The sequence below is a fragment of the Globicephala melas genome, chromosome 1, assembly GCF_963455315.2.
Source record: "Globicephala melas chromosome 1, mGloMel1.2, whole genome shotgun sequence".
In the NCBI taxonomy this organism is placed as follows: domain Eukaryota; kingdom Metazoa; phylum Chordata; class Mammalia; order Artiodactyla; family Delphinidae; genus Globicephala; species Globicephala melas.
Genome location: NC_083314.1, coordinates 153,312,335 through 153,331,108, shown reverse-complemented (window position 1 = coordinate 153,331,108; position 18,774 = coordinate 153,312,335). Strand labels below are relative to the sequence as shown.

At 41.2% G+C, this 18,774-nt stretch overlaps 1 protein-coding gene across 2 annotated transcripts; it reads left to right on the top strand.

The window, feature by feature from the left end:
* The first annotated feature begins 168 nt into the window (after window positions 1–168).
* YBX1 (Y-box binding protein 1) lies at window positions 169–18,402 on the top strand. Of its 2 annotated transcripts, XM_030867211.2 has the most exons (8): window positions 169–482; window positions 1,171–1,234; window positions 10,220–10,253; window positions 12,793–12,882; window positions 13,182–13,484; window positions 13,587–13,669; window positions 16,985–17,250; window positions 18,017–18,402. In XM_030867211.2, exons 1-7 carry the CDS (start codon window positions 317–319, stop codon window positions 17,217–17,219), a joined length of 975 nt encoding a protein of 324 aa, XP_030723071.1. In that variant the 5' UTR covers window positions 169–316; the 3' UTR covers window positions 17,220–17,250; window positions 18,017–18,402. The 2 variants fall into 2 exon arrangements, with proteins under 2 accessions (XP_030723071.1, XP_060162831.1); XM_060306848.2 differs by lacking the exon at window positions 12,793–12,882.
* Window positions 18,403–18,774: the final 372 nt, after the last annotated feature.

The following is an 18,774-nucleotide window of genomic DNA, read 5'->3' as shown; positions in this document are numbered from 1 at the left end:
CAGGTCGGCCGAATTAGCTGTCTAAGGGCCAATGACAGTGGAGGAGTGATAGAGTATTAGCCAGTAGAAGTCAAGAGTTGAGGTCAGGTGGTGAGATTGACAGCATTGCTGGCCAGTGAACGATCCTTGGGGCGGGTCGATCGCCGGGCTTATCCCGCCCGTCCCGCCATTCTCGCTAGTTCGATCGGTAGCGGGAGCGGAGAGCGGACCCCAGAGAGCCCTGTGCAGCCCCACCGCCGCCGCCGGCCTAGTTACCATCACATCCCGGGAGGAGCCGCAGCTGCCGCAGCCGGCCCCAGTCACCATCACCGCAACCATGAGCAGCGAGGCCGAGACCCAGCAGCCGCCCGCCGCCCCCCCCGCCGCCCCCGCCCTCAGCGCTGCCGACACCAAGCCCGGCACGACGGGCAGCGGCGCAGGGAGCGGCGGCCCGGGCGGCCTCACATCGGCGGCGCCTGCCGGCGGGGACAAGAAGGTCATCGGTAAGGACCGGACGGGGACGAGTGTGGGGCGGGAGGGAAGCTTGGCGGTGGAACCGTTACCCGAAGCGGGACGAGCCGGCGGGCGCGCGGCCGGCGGGGACCGACTCGGCGGCGCGCGGCCACCCCTCCCCCAGGCCCCCCCCATTCGCGGACGCCGGCCCGCCCGGTCCGCGTGCCCGAGGCGCGCCTGCGCCGCCTCCCGCGCCCCCTGCAGACCCCGCGCGGCCGCGCGCCCCTCCCCCTGGGCGGTCGCGCGCCGCCGACCGCGTGTGCGGCGGGGTCCCTCCCCTCGGCGCCTGCCCGCCTGCCGGCCGCGTGTGCTCGGGCCCGCACGCCGTTGTTGCGTCCCCCACCCGCTCCTTTCCGCGTGTACTCGGAGGGCGCGGCGCGCCGCCTACGCAGGCCGGAGTGGGCTGGGCGGCTTCCCTTTTCTCACGTGCTCGCCGCAGCGCCCGCCGCCCGCGGTCCCCGCGCACACCCAGCTCGGGCCCGCGCCCCGGGCCTCCGTAGCTGTGGGCTCACCCACGTGGACCGCGCGGCTGGCCGGCGGGCCCTGGAGAGAAAGGCTGTCAGGTGGCCGCTGACCGCCGCCGGGGAACGCGGGAGCCACCGGATGCTGATGCGTGGCGGTTTAAAAAAAAAAAAAAAGGATGTCTGGTAATTGTGGGGTTTTTTTTTTTTTCTCCAGCAACGAAGGTTTTGGGAACAGTAAAATGGTTCAATGTAAGAAACGGATATGGTTTCATCAACAGGTGAGATGACCGCCGCTGAATCCTCGTGCTGTCTCTTGCATGCTCTGCCCCATCTGTAGGCTTTGCGGACTTAGGACTGTTGGAGCTTGTGTAGGTTGCCACCTCTGGTGTATTGTTAGTGGGATTTTGTTTTCCTTGGTGACTTGAAAGGATTAGTGGATCTAGAGATTGTCTTTGTTTTGCAGCTAAATGTTAATCTAAAGCTAACTTGAAAGGTACAAAGCGATTTAAAAGGCAAGCGGAGTGAGCCATCTCTTACCAGTTACGGTAAACTGAAAAAGCTAAGATCTGGTATAATTCCGTTAGGTTCAGGCCCACCACATTTTTATCTTCGTCATGCTTTTATACGTTACTGAAATTGGTATTTGAAAATGTGAGCCACTAATTATGTAGGTTATTTACAATTTGTTAACCTCTAGAGGCAACGTGCTTTGATAATGCAAGTATGTCGTTTTGACTAAGGTTATAATTCCTTTGTTTAGTGTCCCACTATATGCTGTTTTACAATGCCTCTGATAAATTTCACGTTAGGGCTGTTTTGACAACAGTTGTTTTTATTTGCTCATACTGTAACATTTGGAAGAAAATGAATGGCCCGTTTCCTTTCCTCAATTTTTATTTCTCGTACTTCCTTGCCCCCAAATCGTACTTGCCAAAGCTTTGGTTGTAGCTTATTAGAGCGGTCTTAGTACGCGGTAACATTATTTTTCGTATTTGAAGGCAAAGCTACAAACTGCATCTTTAGGATTAATCCTTAGAGTTGTTTGTAGCTATAGTGATGGTAACAAGGGCACTTTACTCACAGTGCTCTTCATGGTCTCCTTGTCAGCCAGGCTTCATATCCAAGATGGCTGCCAAGGCAAGTAGTGCAGTTACAGGGGTGTAGAGCACTGTGCACGCTAACAGCAATATTGGCCTTACAGGTATGATACAGTCATCTCAGCATTTTCTGTCTTACATCCTTACTTACACTAGACGTTTGAAAGAACTTAAGAATAAGAAGTAACACCAGATGTTTCTGAAATGGGCACTACTGAAGGAAGCCAAATGGTCAAGATTAAGCTTAGACACAACTGGCTGGTGAAAAACCGTTAGTTACTCAACCATAAGGTATTGTGGAAGCGTTCAGAGCAAAAAGATTGTAAGCATTTGATGGTCTGTTTTCCACGTTTGCAGTTGTGGGGAAACATTTTGTCTCTTCCAAAATCTTTAGGAATTTTCCAGACTGCCTTTGGGACAGGCCAAGGCCACATTTTTTTCATCAGTTTTTTGATAATGGGCTGCTAGTGAGGAAGGAAGGAAGGGAATGCTTTGATGCCAGTATTTGATCACTTTTTAGGTGATCTCTGAATTTGTTAGCATTTCCATTAGTATTTCAGTCTTACTCTGAGCCTCCTTATTGGCCTCACCCTTAAACCAGTGGTTTTCAAATTTAAGTGTGCTTACCTTGGAAGGGTAAAAATGCACATTCCTGAAATCTTCCTTCCCAGCTTGGATTCGTTGGGTCTGGGGTACATTTTTAAGGAGAATTCCAGGTGATTATGGCTTGTGGGCCTTACCTTGAGAGACACTGCTTTTGACCTTTGACCCAATGTGATAGGATATCACTGGTGTGCACATTAAGAGGGACTGTAATTTGCAGGCTTTTAAGTAGTTTGCTTTAGAAATATGTTTTTTGTTTTGCTGCATTTGTTAAGTGGACTTAGGTTATGATATTTTTCAAGTGAACAATTGATAATCCAAGATAAAAGTAGTTCCTCATATACTCTAAATTTTTATTCTGTGAGATACCATTCCTTGAATCTCTCTGTTCTGACTTGCAGTCAACTCATTTGGCTATCATACAGGGCAAGTTAATTGTAAGTTGGCGTTTGATGATGCTTTGTTCGGACTGTCTTAACTGCAAGTATTTTGTCACACTAACTGGTTCAGATGTGCTTTACATTTCTAAGACTGGTCGTTTCAATGAATGATTCAGAGACTTGAACAAGACACTAAAACCTAACAGCAGGTAAGTTCAGGAGAGGTTTACCTTACTTAAGGGAAAATGTATGTCTTAAAGAAGTATAGTTCTGGAAGCTAGCAGGTGGTTCGGGGCTGGAGGCGCTTGGCTCTCCTGAGAGAGAAAGAGTGTGTGTCACACATGTGTACTGTTTCTGTGTAAATTAGAGGATGTAGTGTTGGGGATGATTGGTGTAGCTCTAATTTTAACCTCAGAATTCTATGAATTTTATATTTTAGGTTCTTAAAGTGTTTATAATTAAGATACATTTTTAATGTAAAATTTTCCTTTAAAGAAATGTATTTTTATTGTAAACATGTATTTCAGTCTGTGTTATTGCCTGCGATAATTGTTATAGCCTTGTTAGAATTATTTTTTAAAGGGTTTCGTTGTACGAAAGGTGCTAAATAAGAGTATAAAGATTTTAACACAGCAAAAATGTTGGTTTTATTTTGTTAGGCTATGTAGTCTAGGAATTTATTGTTATTTCCTTTGTGTGCTGCGACTGCAAAAGATAATTGGATTATGTGACTGGAGGCGTTTATTAACCCCCCAAAATTACTTTTCATTTTATGATAAACTTCACTCAAGACTATTGAAGATGGCATTAGAAGGATGCCCCGGGGTCAGTGGTTTCAGGGTTTGATTCTCTGCTTTTAAACCTAGAAACTTGATGTTATCTTTTGCTTCCAGGTGTTGAGGATTAATCTGTGCTCACCAAACTTATGAAAGATTGGCATGAATCAGTAACAATTTATTTTTCAATCGGACATGCATCTTTTTATAGTGACCAGAATAGGAATACTTTTCTGTTATCCAGAGTACTTAAAAAGCTGAATTGTAAGGGTTGGGCAAGGTATTTGGAGCAAAAAGAATCAAACAGAGAAGAGATCACAAACTGGTGGCCTACCTGATCAGAGTATCTTCTTTTTTTAAGAGCTGTATTTTAGCTTTGGGGTCTTTAGTTCCATGGAAATGAAAATCAGCTGGTCATGAGTATTACGGCCTGTAAATGAGGCGTGCATTCTCTTTTTACGACAGTCTATCAGCCTTAGTTCTCTCCTGTTGTTTGACTTCCCTTCCTATATGCATTTATGTGTATTACTTTTTACCCATGGTCTAGGATGATGTTTAATGAACCAAGACAGGGAAGGGCTTAGCTGTCCCTCCTTAGAAAAAATACTTAGTCATGGCTGTCAGGTTTAGTCTCCCTTTGCGGGGGCCCTACCTATTGGGGATTCCATGTGTATATAACTGATCCTTCATTATGGTGGTGATAAGAGTAGCTAATGTTTATCAAGTATTTATGCTAGAAACTATAGTAAATGGTTAAAATCAGCTAATGGATTTAATCCAACCTTTCAGGTAATAGGTACTATCCTGAAACACAGAGGTTGAGTAAACTTGCCCCAGAAGTGTAGCTGCTAAGTGGCAGAGCTAGGATTTGAACTCTCTTTTCTGACAGTGGAGTTTGTGTGCGCTAACTCCTGTTATTGCTGTCTATGAAAACAGACCCTAGTCGTCTTCAGTTTGGTTGTTTCTACATGGTCTACATTTTCTACAGGTAATGGGGGCAGAAGTTATTCTTTGCCATTGAAAGGTTCTTCTTAAATGATCTTAGCTTGTCACTAGAGCTGTATGCTACTAGTTCCCCAGATTTGAAAAGCTTTCTGCTTTTCACTGCCTGTTTCATATAGTTAGGGATTGCTATAATATAGTTCTAGTTCAGCATGCAGATTGTCTTTAGGAAGTAAAGGATTTGCTTAATACCTAATATTGGGAGGCAGTTAAGGAATTAAAAGAGAGTATTAGATCTTTATCTTTAAACTCATTCTGGTTTTATATGGTCTGTGAACCAAGAACAGGTTTTGCCTTTTTATAAGTGTTGTTAAAAAAGAGAAAAATATACAACAGTCTGTGACCCTACAAACCCTGTTAATTTTAACTTTATAGACCTGTGGAAAGATGATTGCCAAGTCTCTTGGGCTGTTAAAGTCAAACTGATCATAACTTGATCGCACAGTAAGAACCAAGAAATCATAGGTAGTCTGTAACCTAAATGAGTAAATGTTGTGGCACTAGGGAAGGCTTGAAGATTTGGTGGTGTGCTAAGGGAGGGATGGGGCGGGGTGGAAGGGGGTGGAGGCATAAAAAGACATACCTTCATTGTCCTACATTAGGAACTTTGAAGAGACTTCCATTTTCTTTAGATCCCTGCAGGATTTCTTTTTCTTTGGCATTCTCAACTTAAAATGGTATCTCCTTTTTTTCTAAAGTCTCTTGCTATCTGTGTGATTTCTTTTTCCTTGAAGTCACTGCTGGGTTATTTGCTGAATAAGAACAATGTTATATTTCTAGATAGGTGAGAAAAGTATGTTTTCATTAAAAAAATTTTCAGTAGTAAATAATGATCTATTAATACGAAGAGGCGGAGTAGAAGAATACAGCAAAAAGAGTACACTTGACTGCAGGAGAATGGGAGGACTGGTGTGTGATACATGGAATGACACTGTTGGAATACTGTAAGTCTATGCTGTCCAATACAGTAGTAGGTACATGTGGCTATTAAGCATCTGAGAAACTGAATGTAAGATACTTTCAATGTTTTATGTTGACCATGTATGTTGAAATGATCAAATTAGTTTTACTTGTCTTTACTTTTTATTATGGCTACTAGAAAACAAACTTAGATGTTTGGCTTCACAAATAAGGTACTTTGCCCAAGATTATGTAGTTAGTAATGGGGATAGCCAGGATTCCAACCTTGGCTCCAGTGGTTCTGGTTAGGAGCTCTTAACCATTGTGTTCTATATCCCACCTTGCCCCTCTCTCCTCCTTCCTCTCTGATTAGTATGACTTAACATACTATAACATGTAGAAAACCACATTTGGTAATTCAGCTGCTGCCTTAGATTGAATAGTGGTGGCCTTCTAGATAGAAATCCTTGAGGATAGGCCACATCTTATTTTTATTTCTTGTGCTTAGCACAATGCCCAGATAGCTAACTAGCACAAGTAAATACCCAACAGTATTAAAGAATTGAATGAGGCCTTTGGGCTTGCTGTCCTTTCATCATCAGCCCAGTGGCTTCTGGTAGATTAGAGCTGGCTAATGTTAATGAATAGTAGACACTCAGTAGATACTTTAAAATTGAGCACCTACCATGTTCCTGTAGTATGCTGAGTGCTAGACAGAAGAATGGCAGCCTCTGTTTTCAGTGACTTGGCTCCATGGGGTTGGAGCTCATACTTTGGCTTGTGTCTAACCTTCCACCCTCGGTAAAGTATGGTAAAGGCAGAAGTATGCCTCTTGGTTCTCAGGAGGTAAGAGGCAGTGCTGGTGATGCCTCCATTCTCTCCTCATTGCATTAATAAATAGCTAAAGGTTAAAACATGCTTCTTGATGAGCCATTCTGGTCATCTTTAATTGCTGCTTTTCCCTCTTCAGTAAGATCTCTAGTAGCCATGACATGCCTTTTTTCCAGTATTACTGTAGATCAGGAGTCAAGAAACCCGCTCAGAACTGGTTTTATCTGGCTGGTGAGCAAAGAATGGTTTTTACATTTTTTAAGTGTTGAGGGAAGTGAGGGGGCAATATGCAGCAGAACCCTGGTCTAATTATACGAATAACTTTGTGTACTACAGGTAAGGATGTAGGGATGCTTGTTATTCATTGTTGTTCTCTCCCAGAATTGGAGAAACCATATGCTGTTATCTGCTTCTACAGCTGAAACATGTAAAGATTTCCAAACTGATCCTTTTTGAGTTTTCAACATGATAAAGCCCAGGGCCTGTGGAATCAAATTCTACCACTCTAAGCAGATGACCGCATACTTCATTTTCCTAATTTGTAGAACGGGGGGTTAATATAAAAGCACCTACCTTGGGATTGGTATGATCTAAAGAGTTAAAGCGCTTGGCACAGTATCTGGAACGTAAACCCTCTGCAGTGTAAGCTGTTAGGTGTCTAAGCTTTTCCCCTTTTGTGGGTGAAGAAAAAGATCCAGTTAGCAGGGGGCAGCTTTCCAAGGCTACACAGCTGTTAATAGTAGAATGAGGAGTAAAAATCAGGTTTCCTATTGGTAGTGCCTTGAACTTCTTGGTAGTCCTTTAACAAGTTGCAACTAGATTGATTTATTGCATCCATACTGTAGTATAATGGCTTGGCTAAAACTACATTTTTTGATCTGTCAAGTTTTTCCCTAAAATCTACATACTTTTTTTTTTTGGCTGCATTGGTTCTTCATTGCTGCGCACAGACTTTCTCTAGTTGTGGCAAGCGGGGGCTACTCTTTGTTGCGGTGCATGGGCTTCTCATTGCTGTGGCTTCTCTTGTTGCGGAGCATGGGCTTTAGGCTTGCGGGCTTCAGTCGCTGTGGCTCGCAGGCTCTAGAGCTCAGGCTCAATAGTTGTGGTGCATGGGCTTAGTTACTCCGCAGCATGTGGGATCTTCCCAGACCAGGGCTTGAACCCATGTCCCCTGCATTGGCAGGCGGATTCTTAACCACTGCTCCACCAGGGAAGTCCCCTAAAATCTATATATCTTTTGACCATGATATATTTTCTTATAGACTGGTTTAGTGACAACAGAATAAATGAGTATCACCTTGTCTGGCATGACATCACTAGTGAACATATATTGGTTTCCACATAGCTCTGTACCCAGAAAACCTCTCCCTAATCTGTTTTCCAAGAGATGATTTATCTTGTGTGTACTACTTGTCTTGTACTATCTTTAAGATTGTCCTGACTGGAAAAGTAGTTTTGGTGAATTTTTTTAATACTCCTTTTACAACCCTGAAGTAAAATTCGTAGATAACTGCTTTTACTTCTTTTTATTGTGGTGTATAATATTTTCCATCTGTAAATGTCTATTTGCAACTACATTAGAAAAAATGTTGTATTGGCTACCCAGATACATGGGTAACATTATTGTCAGTAATGAAAAATCCCTCTCTTGAAAGCTGCATCTTTTAGGAAATTATAATGCATATTGAAACTGTAAAATACTATATTCAGAACTCAGTTAATTTACACATGAAAGTCCAGTACCAAATATCCTTTACCTAGTCATCTGGCAAGTCTTAACACCCTTCACTCCCTTTAATGGAAGTAGTACCCCCTTGTCTTTGGAACAGCCTTAGAGCTTGAAATTCAGTCGTCGTGTAGCTCGCTCGCTCTCTCGCTCTCGCTTCTCCCTCTCTCTGTCTCTCTGTGTGAGTTTGTGTGTGTGATCGATCCTGTTTCCGTAAATTGAATGTCCTCATGTTATGATAATCCAAGCTATATGGATTCTTTGGTGCATACATTGCTCCATGGATCAGCAAGGAGCCAACAGTCAGTAAACCAGTCAGGCTAGTTCATTGTAACCTTTGTTCCTTTTGTCATTAAACACTAGAACTACTATTGAGTCCTTTCTCAACTCTGACCTACTGACAACAGGGTAGGGTAAATCAATAAAGGTCTAGAAATGTTGTTGCTCCTCCAGTGCTTCTTTTTGTTCATAGTATCATCACCCTGACCTCCAGTCTCTAAGCTAAAAATTCAGATTATTCACCACTGGCCCCTGACTTCTAGCCTCCATTCATCCACAGAGTTTTTCCCATATTAATTCAAGAACGATATCTCAAGTCTACTCCCTCATACACAGCCCCTTAGTCCAGGCCTCCGTCAGTCCTAGTCTGGACTTCTGGTGTAGCTTTTATAACTAACAGTTCTCCTCTTGGCTGCAAACTTTCCGTAATAGCAACCATTTTTTAACACCTAATAATTTATCGTGTTCTAATTTATCTAATAATTTATATGTCCACTACATAAAAGCGTTTACTGGCTTCTCTACCTACATGATGATTTAGCCCATATTCACCCTTCCACACAGCCACAGCCCTAGCCATATTCTAGGTTGAACCCAATTTGCACTTAATTTGCTCATTGTTGGTTTTACCCATGTCCATGACCTCTCCACCTGGAACATCTTTCTCATTTTCCAGTAAACTCCTTTAAGACTTAGGGCAAATGTTGCCTCCTTTAATAGCTACTTGTAAAGTCCTGAAGCAAATATTTCAACCATATTTGTTTAGGAACAGACTAAAGATTGGTGTCAAATGGTGTCATATGAAGTGAAAAAGGGGGTCGTGTGTGCTAGTAATAAGTTTCATTCATCTTCACCTCCTTAGTTCTCCAGCATAAACAATGCTTGCCGTGTGAATGATGTCAGTATTGGTGGTGTTCGTATTTGTACTTCATTGTGATCTTGTCCCTCTATTTTAATCAGTACTTTATTTTTAAGAGCAGCTTAGGTTCATGGCTAAGTTGAGCAGAAAATACATAGTTCCCATGCACCCCAGGCCTGCACATTGCACCCATGACTTCCCCCACTATACTGTACCAAAGGGATACATTTGTTACAATCGATAAATCTACACAGACGCATCATTATCATTCAAAGTCCATAGTTTACATTTAGGGCTCATTCCTGGTATTGTACATTCTGTGGTCATCTTTATGATCCTCAAGGAAAGTTGGGAATTGGAAATGGTAAAAAGGAAATGATTGAGGATGAAGTGAGAAAGTAGGAAGCTAGTAATTAATGGAAGAGAATATGTTCATGATCTCTCCTACTTGAGTTAGTAACCGTGCTCTTAGAGGTAGGAGTGGGTTGTGCAGGAACGCTGTTCAGTAGGATGAGGAGTGACAGAATGTATGTTGCTAGTCACTTCTATCCTCTTAATAGCTTAGTAGGTCACACTTTATTAGTCTTTAATCCTTCTAAGGTAGATGGTGAGAGTTATTAGCAAAACCATCGTGGCTTACTGGTTGTGTTTTTGTTTTGTTTCTTAATTTCCTAATGGCTGGTTGGCAGCCGAGAAAGTCTCTAAAAAGGGGAGGGGAGTGCAGAAAGGACCAAGTGTATTCTTAATCTTTGGCAACATGAAATGTAGTGTTCAATTTTATAACTTGTTCAACTTGGTTCTGTCTTATAGGAATGACACCAAGGAAGATGTATTTGTACACCAGGTGAGTGCTCGTGTGGGTATTTACCCTTCTGGCTCAAGGCTTGTGGGAAGAAAAGGGTGGATATCTTGTCAACTACTGTTCCTTGCAAAAAGGTTAAGTCCAGTCACCAAACAATTTAGTTCCCACAGGAAGAGGGGTAGTACAGCTTAAGTGTGTACATTGAAACATTATGTTGGCAGTTTACTTAATTAAAATAGGTGTTTCACATTGGTATTTTGTTAATGGCTATAGCTTTTATAAATGTTGAATCTGCTCTACTTGTTACACTAAATTTTGAAACCTAATTTCAGATGAACTGAAAACCTCCATTAATCTAAACTTGAACTAATACCATTGCTATAGGTATACAGAAACTTTGACAAGATGCTGTTAGAATTACCTCTATGGTAAGGACAAATAACAGTAATCCTGGGAGAAATCGGCCAGAGTTGCAAAATATATTAATTTGAAATGAATGTTGAAAAACTGGCAAACGTAGCATAGGTCCTTCTGTTATAACAGGATAGGTGCTACATGCTAAACTTCCCCCACAAGTACCATTTAAGGAAAATATTTTGGAAAATGCTTAAACATTAAGGAGTTTATTGTTAAAGTAAGCCACTGCCAAATGAACACTAATATTTCAACCTTAAGTATATCATAGGCCCCACTGGACTTAATTATCCTCATAGGAATGCAGTGGGCAGGAAAAATGTTTATAAATGTGTACTTTTGTGTACTCTGCAGTTTTTGTTTTCGTTTTTGTTTTTTTTACTAAGACTGTTGAAATATTGTCAACTTGTATTGAAAATCACTCTAAGAACTTTTTAACCACTATACTGTAATGTAGACATCAAAAGACAAAGTCAGTCTACACATGCCTTTATTCAGGGAGGTATGAGCTTGGCTGTCAGCATACTTCATAGGAAGGGCTGTCTTCGGTTGGTGTTTTGTAGCTCTCTGAAGTGCCCTGTACAGCACTCAGTGGCAATCAAGGGGGGAGCCAGATCAATTTCTAGATACATCAGAAGCCCTGTCCAGTAATCACTGGGTCAAACATAAGCATGGAAACTTTTAAATTCTAAACAAATATAGGACTGCTCAGGCAAGGTGTTATATTAAGACAAATGTTTATTTTATAAAATTGAATACCAACACTTAATCTGTTCCTTACTTCCCTTTTGCATGTTCAAAGGAATTTGCAGAATTAGGTACAAGAGACAGCAAGCTTGCCAGTCTTGCTGCCCGTCAGCAACAGTAAAGGGTTTGGGAAGATTGGGGAGGGCGTTGAAAATGCTGACCAAAATAAGAGTTTGGGATTTTAATTGCCCATACTTGTGCTATCCCCTATGACTGCAGATAATTGAGTTATATGAAAGGTATGAAAACTTTGTGACAGTTTAGATGACAGATGAAATTAATTATTTGGCTGAATGCATATCACCCGCTTGTACCAACCCACAAGGTGTCACCAATATGCTTTCCTCTTTATTTTGGAGGTGGTTTCAACATTTAGTTGTTTCTTAGGACTTTGGCTGCTCAGGTCTTGGTGGTGTATCAAGGAGACTGCAGTTCTGGGCAACTTAGCTTAATTGGCTTCAGATTTGTTGGTTGTCCTGCCTCCTCTGGAATGGAAATGCATGAGTGATCCTGTAATGGATACCGCTGTGATGTAGTAGAATGAACATGGGATTTGGAGTCCCAAGACCTGGATTTAGAAAAGTCCATACTCTGCCACTTATTAGCTGTGTGACCTTGGGCAAGTCACCTAACTTTTTAAAGCCTGTTTATTACCTTGAAAGAGGAATAATAATGCCTCACACCATCTGTCATAATGAGATTGAGTGGGTAATGTGCAGAAGAACTTTATGGAAGTACTACAAACGTGAGATATTATTCTTCCCCTTTAACTTTGTCGTAGAAGTCTGGAGAACAAGTAACAATGTGAGATTTAATGTATTCTGGGGAGGTAATAACCAACTGTCCCAGGCAGTCGGAATATTAAAAGTGGCATAGTTAATTCATGTGAATTGCATTTCCATCGAAGTATTACCACAGTCAGGTTGGAAGGGATTTTGGTTGACATTTGTAATTGAGTTTGATACGGTAACACAGGGACAAAGTTGGTTTGGTCAACTTTGAAGCATGCAAAACTAAACTCGCCTGTCATCTAAACTGGCCCTGTGTGGGGCTAGCTTCTACTATTAAGTGCAGTCTTTGGGGATAGATGGATATCCTCATTTTGTTCAAAGCTACATATAATGCTTTTGCAAAAAGCATTTTAAAATATATATATAGTGTCTGTCTTGAGTGTTAAATTACTTGTTTTAGTTTGGAAAATAGTGGTAAAATGCTGGGGCCTTGTAAGATTGGAGTATTTTGGTTGAGGTTGGGGGTAGCATTGGTCCCTGTTTTCCTAAATTTATTGATGGTTTGGTCTTATTTAAAGCTAATTTTAAGTGTATATCCAAGCTAAAATATTGTTGACTCTGGTACATTTTAAATGAAAAAGCACATTATTCTCCCCTGTTAATCTATTTTTGGAATGTGATATTACTAGACTGCCATAAAGAAGAATAACCCCAGGAAGTACCTTCGCAGTGTAGGAGATGGAGAGACTGTGGAGTTTGATGTTGTTGAAGGAGAAAAGGTGAGGATGCTTTTTGTGTAAAGGTTTGACTTCAGTATGGAAATATTTTGGAGATCTCATCCATTAGGATGGTGGCTCTAATGTGGATGGATGGGTCAGGTGACCACTTGAACACAGGTGCATCAATCCTAATGTGCTGGCTGCAGTTAGAGGGCTATCTCTTCAGAACAGTGAGGAACTAATATTTAATCATTTCTATGCACCCCTGGCCACAGAGACCCTTTTTTATTTGCTTTGTGTAAGTTTTGTTAAGTGTACTTAATTCCATTGTCACTATCAATATATGATGGCTTTTGTAGGGTGCGGAGGCAGCAAATGTTACAGGCCCTGGTGGAGTTCCAGTACAAGGCAGTAAATATGCAGCAGACCGTAACCATTATAGACGCTATCCACGTCGCAGGGGTCCTCCACGCAATTACCAGCAGAATTACCAGAATAGTGAGAGTGGGGAAAAGAATGAGGGATCGGAGAGTGCTCCTGAAGGCCAGGCCCAACAGCGCCGGCCCTACCGCAGGCGAAGGTTCCCACCTTACTACATGCGGAGACCCTATGGGCGTCGACCACAGTATTCCAACCCTCCTGTGCAGGGAGAAGTGATGGAGGTAAATGTGATTTTATTTATTTTTAACTGCCGTGGTATTCAGACTTCTGTCTGGTTGGGTTTTTACTGGTCCATATTGGCTTGATTTCCATTGCCTTTTCAGGGTGCTGACAACCAGGGTGCAGGAGAACAAGGTAGACCAGTGAGACAGAATATGTATCGGGGTTATAGACCACGATTCCGCAGGTATGGTTTGTATTTTAAAATTTCTCAAGCATGTATTAGGACTCAGCAGCATCATGCTTCTTCTGCAGGCTTTTTCAGTCGTTTATCTGTTAACACTTCACATTTTCTTTCATCAGATACCTAAGAGATGAACCTGAAGTCAGTTATCTTTGAGAATGTGTTCTTTGCATCTTTGCTGGCACTGGTTAAAAACACCTTTATAGATGTGGTCTACTTTATGCAGTTGGTTTTGTTGTTGTTTTTCTCTAATGAGGGTATGGAATTTCACATGTTCTGTCCTTTAACAGGTAAGAAAATAGTAGTTTAAACTGCATTGTATTATAACTTTAAAACCTGGTTCATTGGGAGGGAGAAAGGTAAAAGGTAAGCATATCTTTTTAACAGAGGGTATTTAAATATTAGAGTATAGAGTAATTAGGGAAGAGCTCCATGAGCCAGACACGTTTATACATATATGTAGCACACTGAGGCAGTGTTCCCAGTCCCACGATGTTAGGATCGACTGGTGTAGCAGTTATTTCTTTTAAGGGTCTTAGAGCATTGAGTCTCCAGATGTGATCCCTAAGACTAACAGGTAGTATACTATTTTCAACCTAGACATAGTTACCTTGTTGAAATACTACAAATAATCACAATATGTTTTAAAATAGTGATAATGTTTATCTGTGATAGTGATAAATGGTCTAAAATAGGCTTTCATGGCAGTCTATCCATTTAAATTCCAAGAGCAGAATCCTTGGTCTACTTTTTCTTACATTGTAGAGCTGCTTAAATTTTCTTCCTAGTTTCATTGGTGTTCTTTAAAATAGCATATGAATTTTTATTGTCAAGTGCTTCTGTTTTACTGTTTGCCTTTTGGTTTAAGTTAGACTAAATGGTCTCATTTGAATGAATAGACTAGTATTACAGTGTCAGATAATTGCTATGGTGAGATAGATAGATAAGGTAGATAGATTGATTTGCCTTAAAGTATCAAGGAACGCAGGGCTTTCCAAACTATTTAGCCAGGAATTTTTTGTTCAAATGAGTAGTAGATGACACATGCCACTTATAATCCATGGGGTGAAATTCTGATTGATGTAGATCCAAGAGCAAATTGTAAGAAATCTGAGACCAATATAGCAGGAGTTCTGCTGAGAAGGAGACAGGTGAGGTGGCAATAAAGGGAAATGTGTCGTCAAGAAAGGATTTTTTTGTTTGAGAAATAAGAGCATATTTGTAGGCTGGAAAATATAGTAAAAGAGGACAGTTGTCAGGGAAGTAACTGCTAGAACTGTCTTCAGTTAGGATAGGATTTGGTCCACAAATAGTGGGTTAGTCTTTTGCTAGAAACCATGGGCATTGCATGTGTAAGAAGCCAGAGTATATGGGCCCCGGTATGTTAGTGAAGTCAAAAGGAGAGAGGGGTGAGAGAGGTTTGGGACAAAGATGTGAAATTATCTCTAGAAGAGAAATAGGGGAAATCAAATAATAGTGTTTACAAATTTAAAGTGGGTCCACCCAGCATGGTTGTACTTTTCCAGCCATTTTGAGCCCCAGCCTCAGATTAGGCATAGAGTTAGATTTGTTCAGCATTTGTCTACCCAAAGATGACTGAGTTTGAGATTGGTTGTAGTGATTAATGGTGGACTTTATACTTGGAGAAAGAGGGGAGAAACAGATTAAGGAAGAGTAAGTGACAGAATGAGTGATGGGATCATTGGATTATAGGTCCTAGTGGAAATAGAGTGCGAGAACAAGACACCTGGAATAAACCGGGAAAATAAGTAAGGGGTGATTAGAGAGTGGAATGCTTGAAGTTGAGAAAACCTAGGTAGCAAACAAGAATTGGATGGGAAGTAAAGAATCTGAAAGCCCATATTATTTGGGACTGTCATGATAATTACAACAGGAAAAGTGTAGTAAATGGAATATGGCATAACATAAGATTTGAAAGCTTGGGGTTTTAGAATTCACTTTAGAAGCCGCAGTGATAGGGGTGGGACAGCCACCACTTGAAGGCTACGGGGAAAGACAGGGCAGTTTTGCCGAAGACTGGTCATGAGTTCACAAAATGTGGGGAAACGGTTTCAGGAGAAGGGGTGGGGGGTGGGATTGGGAGAGGTAGGTGGGAGATTGGAGGGGTTAGAGGTGAAAAATAGAATGTACGGATCTAAATAGGAAATTAGAGCTTATTTTGACCTATAATATTTATGGTATAGAAGGATGTTATTAATCTTGGTGTCCATTTAAAGCATGCAACTGGTATTTAGTATATTCACAAAGTCACGCAGCCATTACCACCGTCTAATTCCAAACATTTTCATCACCGCCACGCTCCCACCAGTCCGCCACCCCCAAAGTTCTGTATTCATTAATAGTCACCCTCCATTCCCCTCTGCCCCAGCCCTTGGCTACCACTAATGTGCTTTCCCTGTCTCTGGATTTGCCTATTTCGGGTATTTCTGTGTCTGGCTTTCAATTCACATATTTTTAAGGTCATCCATGTTGCATGTATCGGTACTTGATTTCTTTTTATGACCAAGTCATGTTCTATTGTATGAATATCACATTTTGTTCTTCATTAACCAGTTGATGGGCATTTGGGTTTCTTTTTTTGTTGTGAATAATACAGTAATCACATAATGGACACTGTTTTGGCTATAGACCCAGGAGTAGAACCGCTGGGTCATATAGTAACTCTTTGACATTTGTTGCCAAGCTGTTTTGCAAAGCTGCTGCACCATTTTATATTCCCAGCAGCAATGTATTGAGGGTTTGTTTCTTCACATCCTCCCCAACATGGTTATTTTTCAGCCTTTGGATTATGACTATCCTAGTGGGTATGAAGTGGGTTTGATTTGCCTTTCCCAGTGACTAATGGTTGTTGTGTACTTTCATTTCTATGAAGAGAGCATCTCTTCTTTGGTTTTGACTTCCTGCATTTTTAGCAAGTGTTCATCTGTAAAGGATAGTTAGCACTTGTTCCCAAACCTGGTTACCTTAAAGCCCATGTTTTTAAAGGACATCAAGGTGTTGGTAGTGTTGTACCACCTTTAGTCCTTTCATGGCTAACTTTGTAATAGATTATACTATGGGTAAAAGCTTACGAGACTATTAAAACCAGTTTTAAGCGTTCATCTTCCAGTTTATACTTCCAAATCCTTTTCCCAAGTCATACTCAATTTGTGAAATAAAAGCCAAATTTGCTCTTTTGATTTTGCTAAATTGCCTGCAGACCACTTGATAAACAGAAAGGCCAGATGTGTTAATACTGGTGGCTAGGTTAAAGAAAGAAGGTTTTATCATTGCAAGTTTGCACAATGTTCATTCCAGGGGCCCTCCTCGCCAAAGACAGCCCAGAGAGGACGGCAATGAAGAAGATAAGGAAAATCAAGGAGATGAGACCCAAGGTCAGCAGCCACCTCAACGTCGGTACCGCCGCAACTTCAATTACCGACGCAGACGCCCAGAAAACCCTAAACCACAAGATGGCAAAGAGACAAAAGCAGCCGATCCACCAGCTGAGAATTCGTCCGCTCCCGAGGCTGAGCAGGGCGGGGCTGAGTAAATGCCGGCTTACCATCTCTACCATCATCCGGGTAAGTAAGCGTAGATAGCCTTCTGGCCTCTGAGCAGTCATGAGTGGTGTCCATTAATGAAAGAGGAAAGAACCCAGTTCATCAGGTAAGGTAAGCCACTTAAACATACAATATCCTCTACCCAAACTAATCATAACATGACCTGAATGTCCCATTTTGGTAACGGGGCGTATCAGAGCCATACTTTGGCTCACTAACACTTGGAGGCCTAGCTTTACATTGTATCTTGATGTGAGAGCCTTTTGTCAACCTTTTTGGATGATTTTGCCAGTAAGCAGAGGAAAGTCTTGCTAACCTTACCATAACAGGTAATGTTAATTACATTGCATTATTTTTCATTTTTCAAAAATAAGTGGGATAGCTACTAGGATTAATAACCTAGGTGATAGTGACCAATATGGTTGGTCTCTTTGGGAAAAGTGACAACTTTGGCATTGTATCATCAATTCCAAAATCAAGGGATTCCCTTTTTACTTGATTCTAGGAGGCATGTGGCACTAGAATTATTATTTTCAGCCACTGATACTTTTTTTCCCCTCTGTACTATTTTCTGAGTGTCAAAAGGTCATCCAGAACCTAGGAGTAACCATTCTTGTTACACAGCAGGGTCCACCCCTGTTATGAATTGCTGTGTTAAGATAAACCAGTGTGAGATTTGTTAATGCCTTCCCTACTTAGCTTATTTGAATCTGGAGCAGTTTGGTGTACTAAAAGAAAATTGCAGTGAACTGCGCAAGATAATTTTAAAACTTTTTTTCTTTTACAGTTTAGTCATCCAACAAGAAGAAATGAGTACGAAATTCCAGCAATAAGAAATGAACAAAAGATTGGAGCTGAAGACCTTAAGTGCTTGCTTTTTGCCTGTTGACCAGATAACTAGAACTATCTGCATTATCTATGCAGCATGGGGTTTTTATTATTTTTACCTAAAGACGTCTCTTTTTGGTAATGACAAACGTGTTTTTTAAAAAAAATAAAAAAGCCTGGTTTTTCTCAATACACCTTTAAAGGTTTTTAAATTGTTTCATATCTGGTCAAGTTGAGATTTTTAAGAACCTCATTTTTAATTTGTAATAAAAGTTTACAGCTTGATTTTTTCAAAAAAGTCAACAAACTGCAAGCACCTGTTAATAAAGGTCTTAAATAATTGTCTTTGTGTATATTTCTGCCTTGTTTCATTTTAGTTTATAAGTACTTTCTGGTTATAGGATCCTTATTAGCTTAAATCTATCTGTAGATAGGTGGTATTCATTGGTATTTACTCAGGAAATTTTTCAAAATGTGTAATCCTTTATTGAGTAGCATGCCTGTGGGCCCGTACTGAAAATTAGAAAGTATTTACTATGGTAATATGGCCATTTTCCTTTCTGTGAGCTGGTTTTACTGGGAGACAGTGGTAAAGGAGAAGAGAGAGGGCATGGTCTGGTGGAGACTAACTGGACTTTAATCCTTGGAAGCCATTTATTTGTGCCCTACTGTGAGTTACTTCAGCCTGTGGATTGAAGGATACCCACCTTAGTTATC

Excerpts from the sequence above, each read along its gene's own strand:
- YBX1 (XM_030867211.2), top strand. The coding sequence starts at position 317 with ATGAGCAGCGAGGCCGAGACCCAGCAGCCGCCCGCCGCCCCCCCCGCC. Across the intron at positions 12,883-13,181 it reads ATGTTGTTGAAGGAGAAAAG|GGTGCGGAGGCAGCAAATGT; the intron begins GTGAGGATGCTT and ends TGGCTTTTGTAG. Across the intron at positions 13,485-13,586 it reads TGCAGGGAGAAGTGATGGAG|GGTGCTGACAACCAGGGTGC; the intron begins GTAAATGTGATT and ends TTGCCTTTTCAG.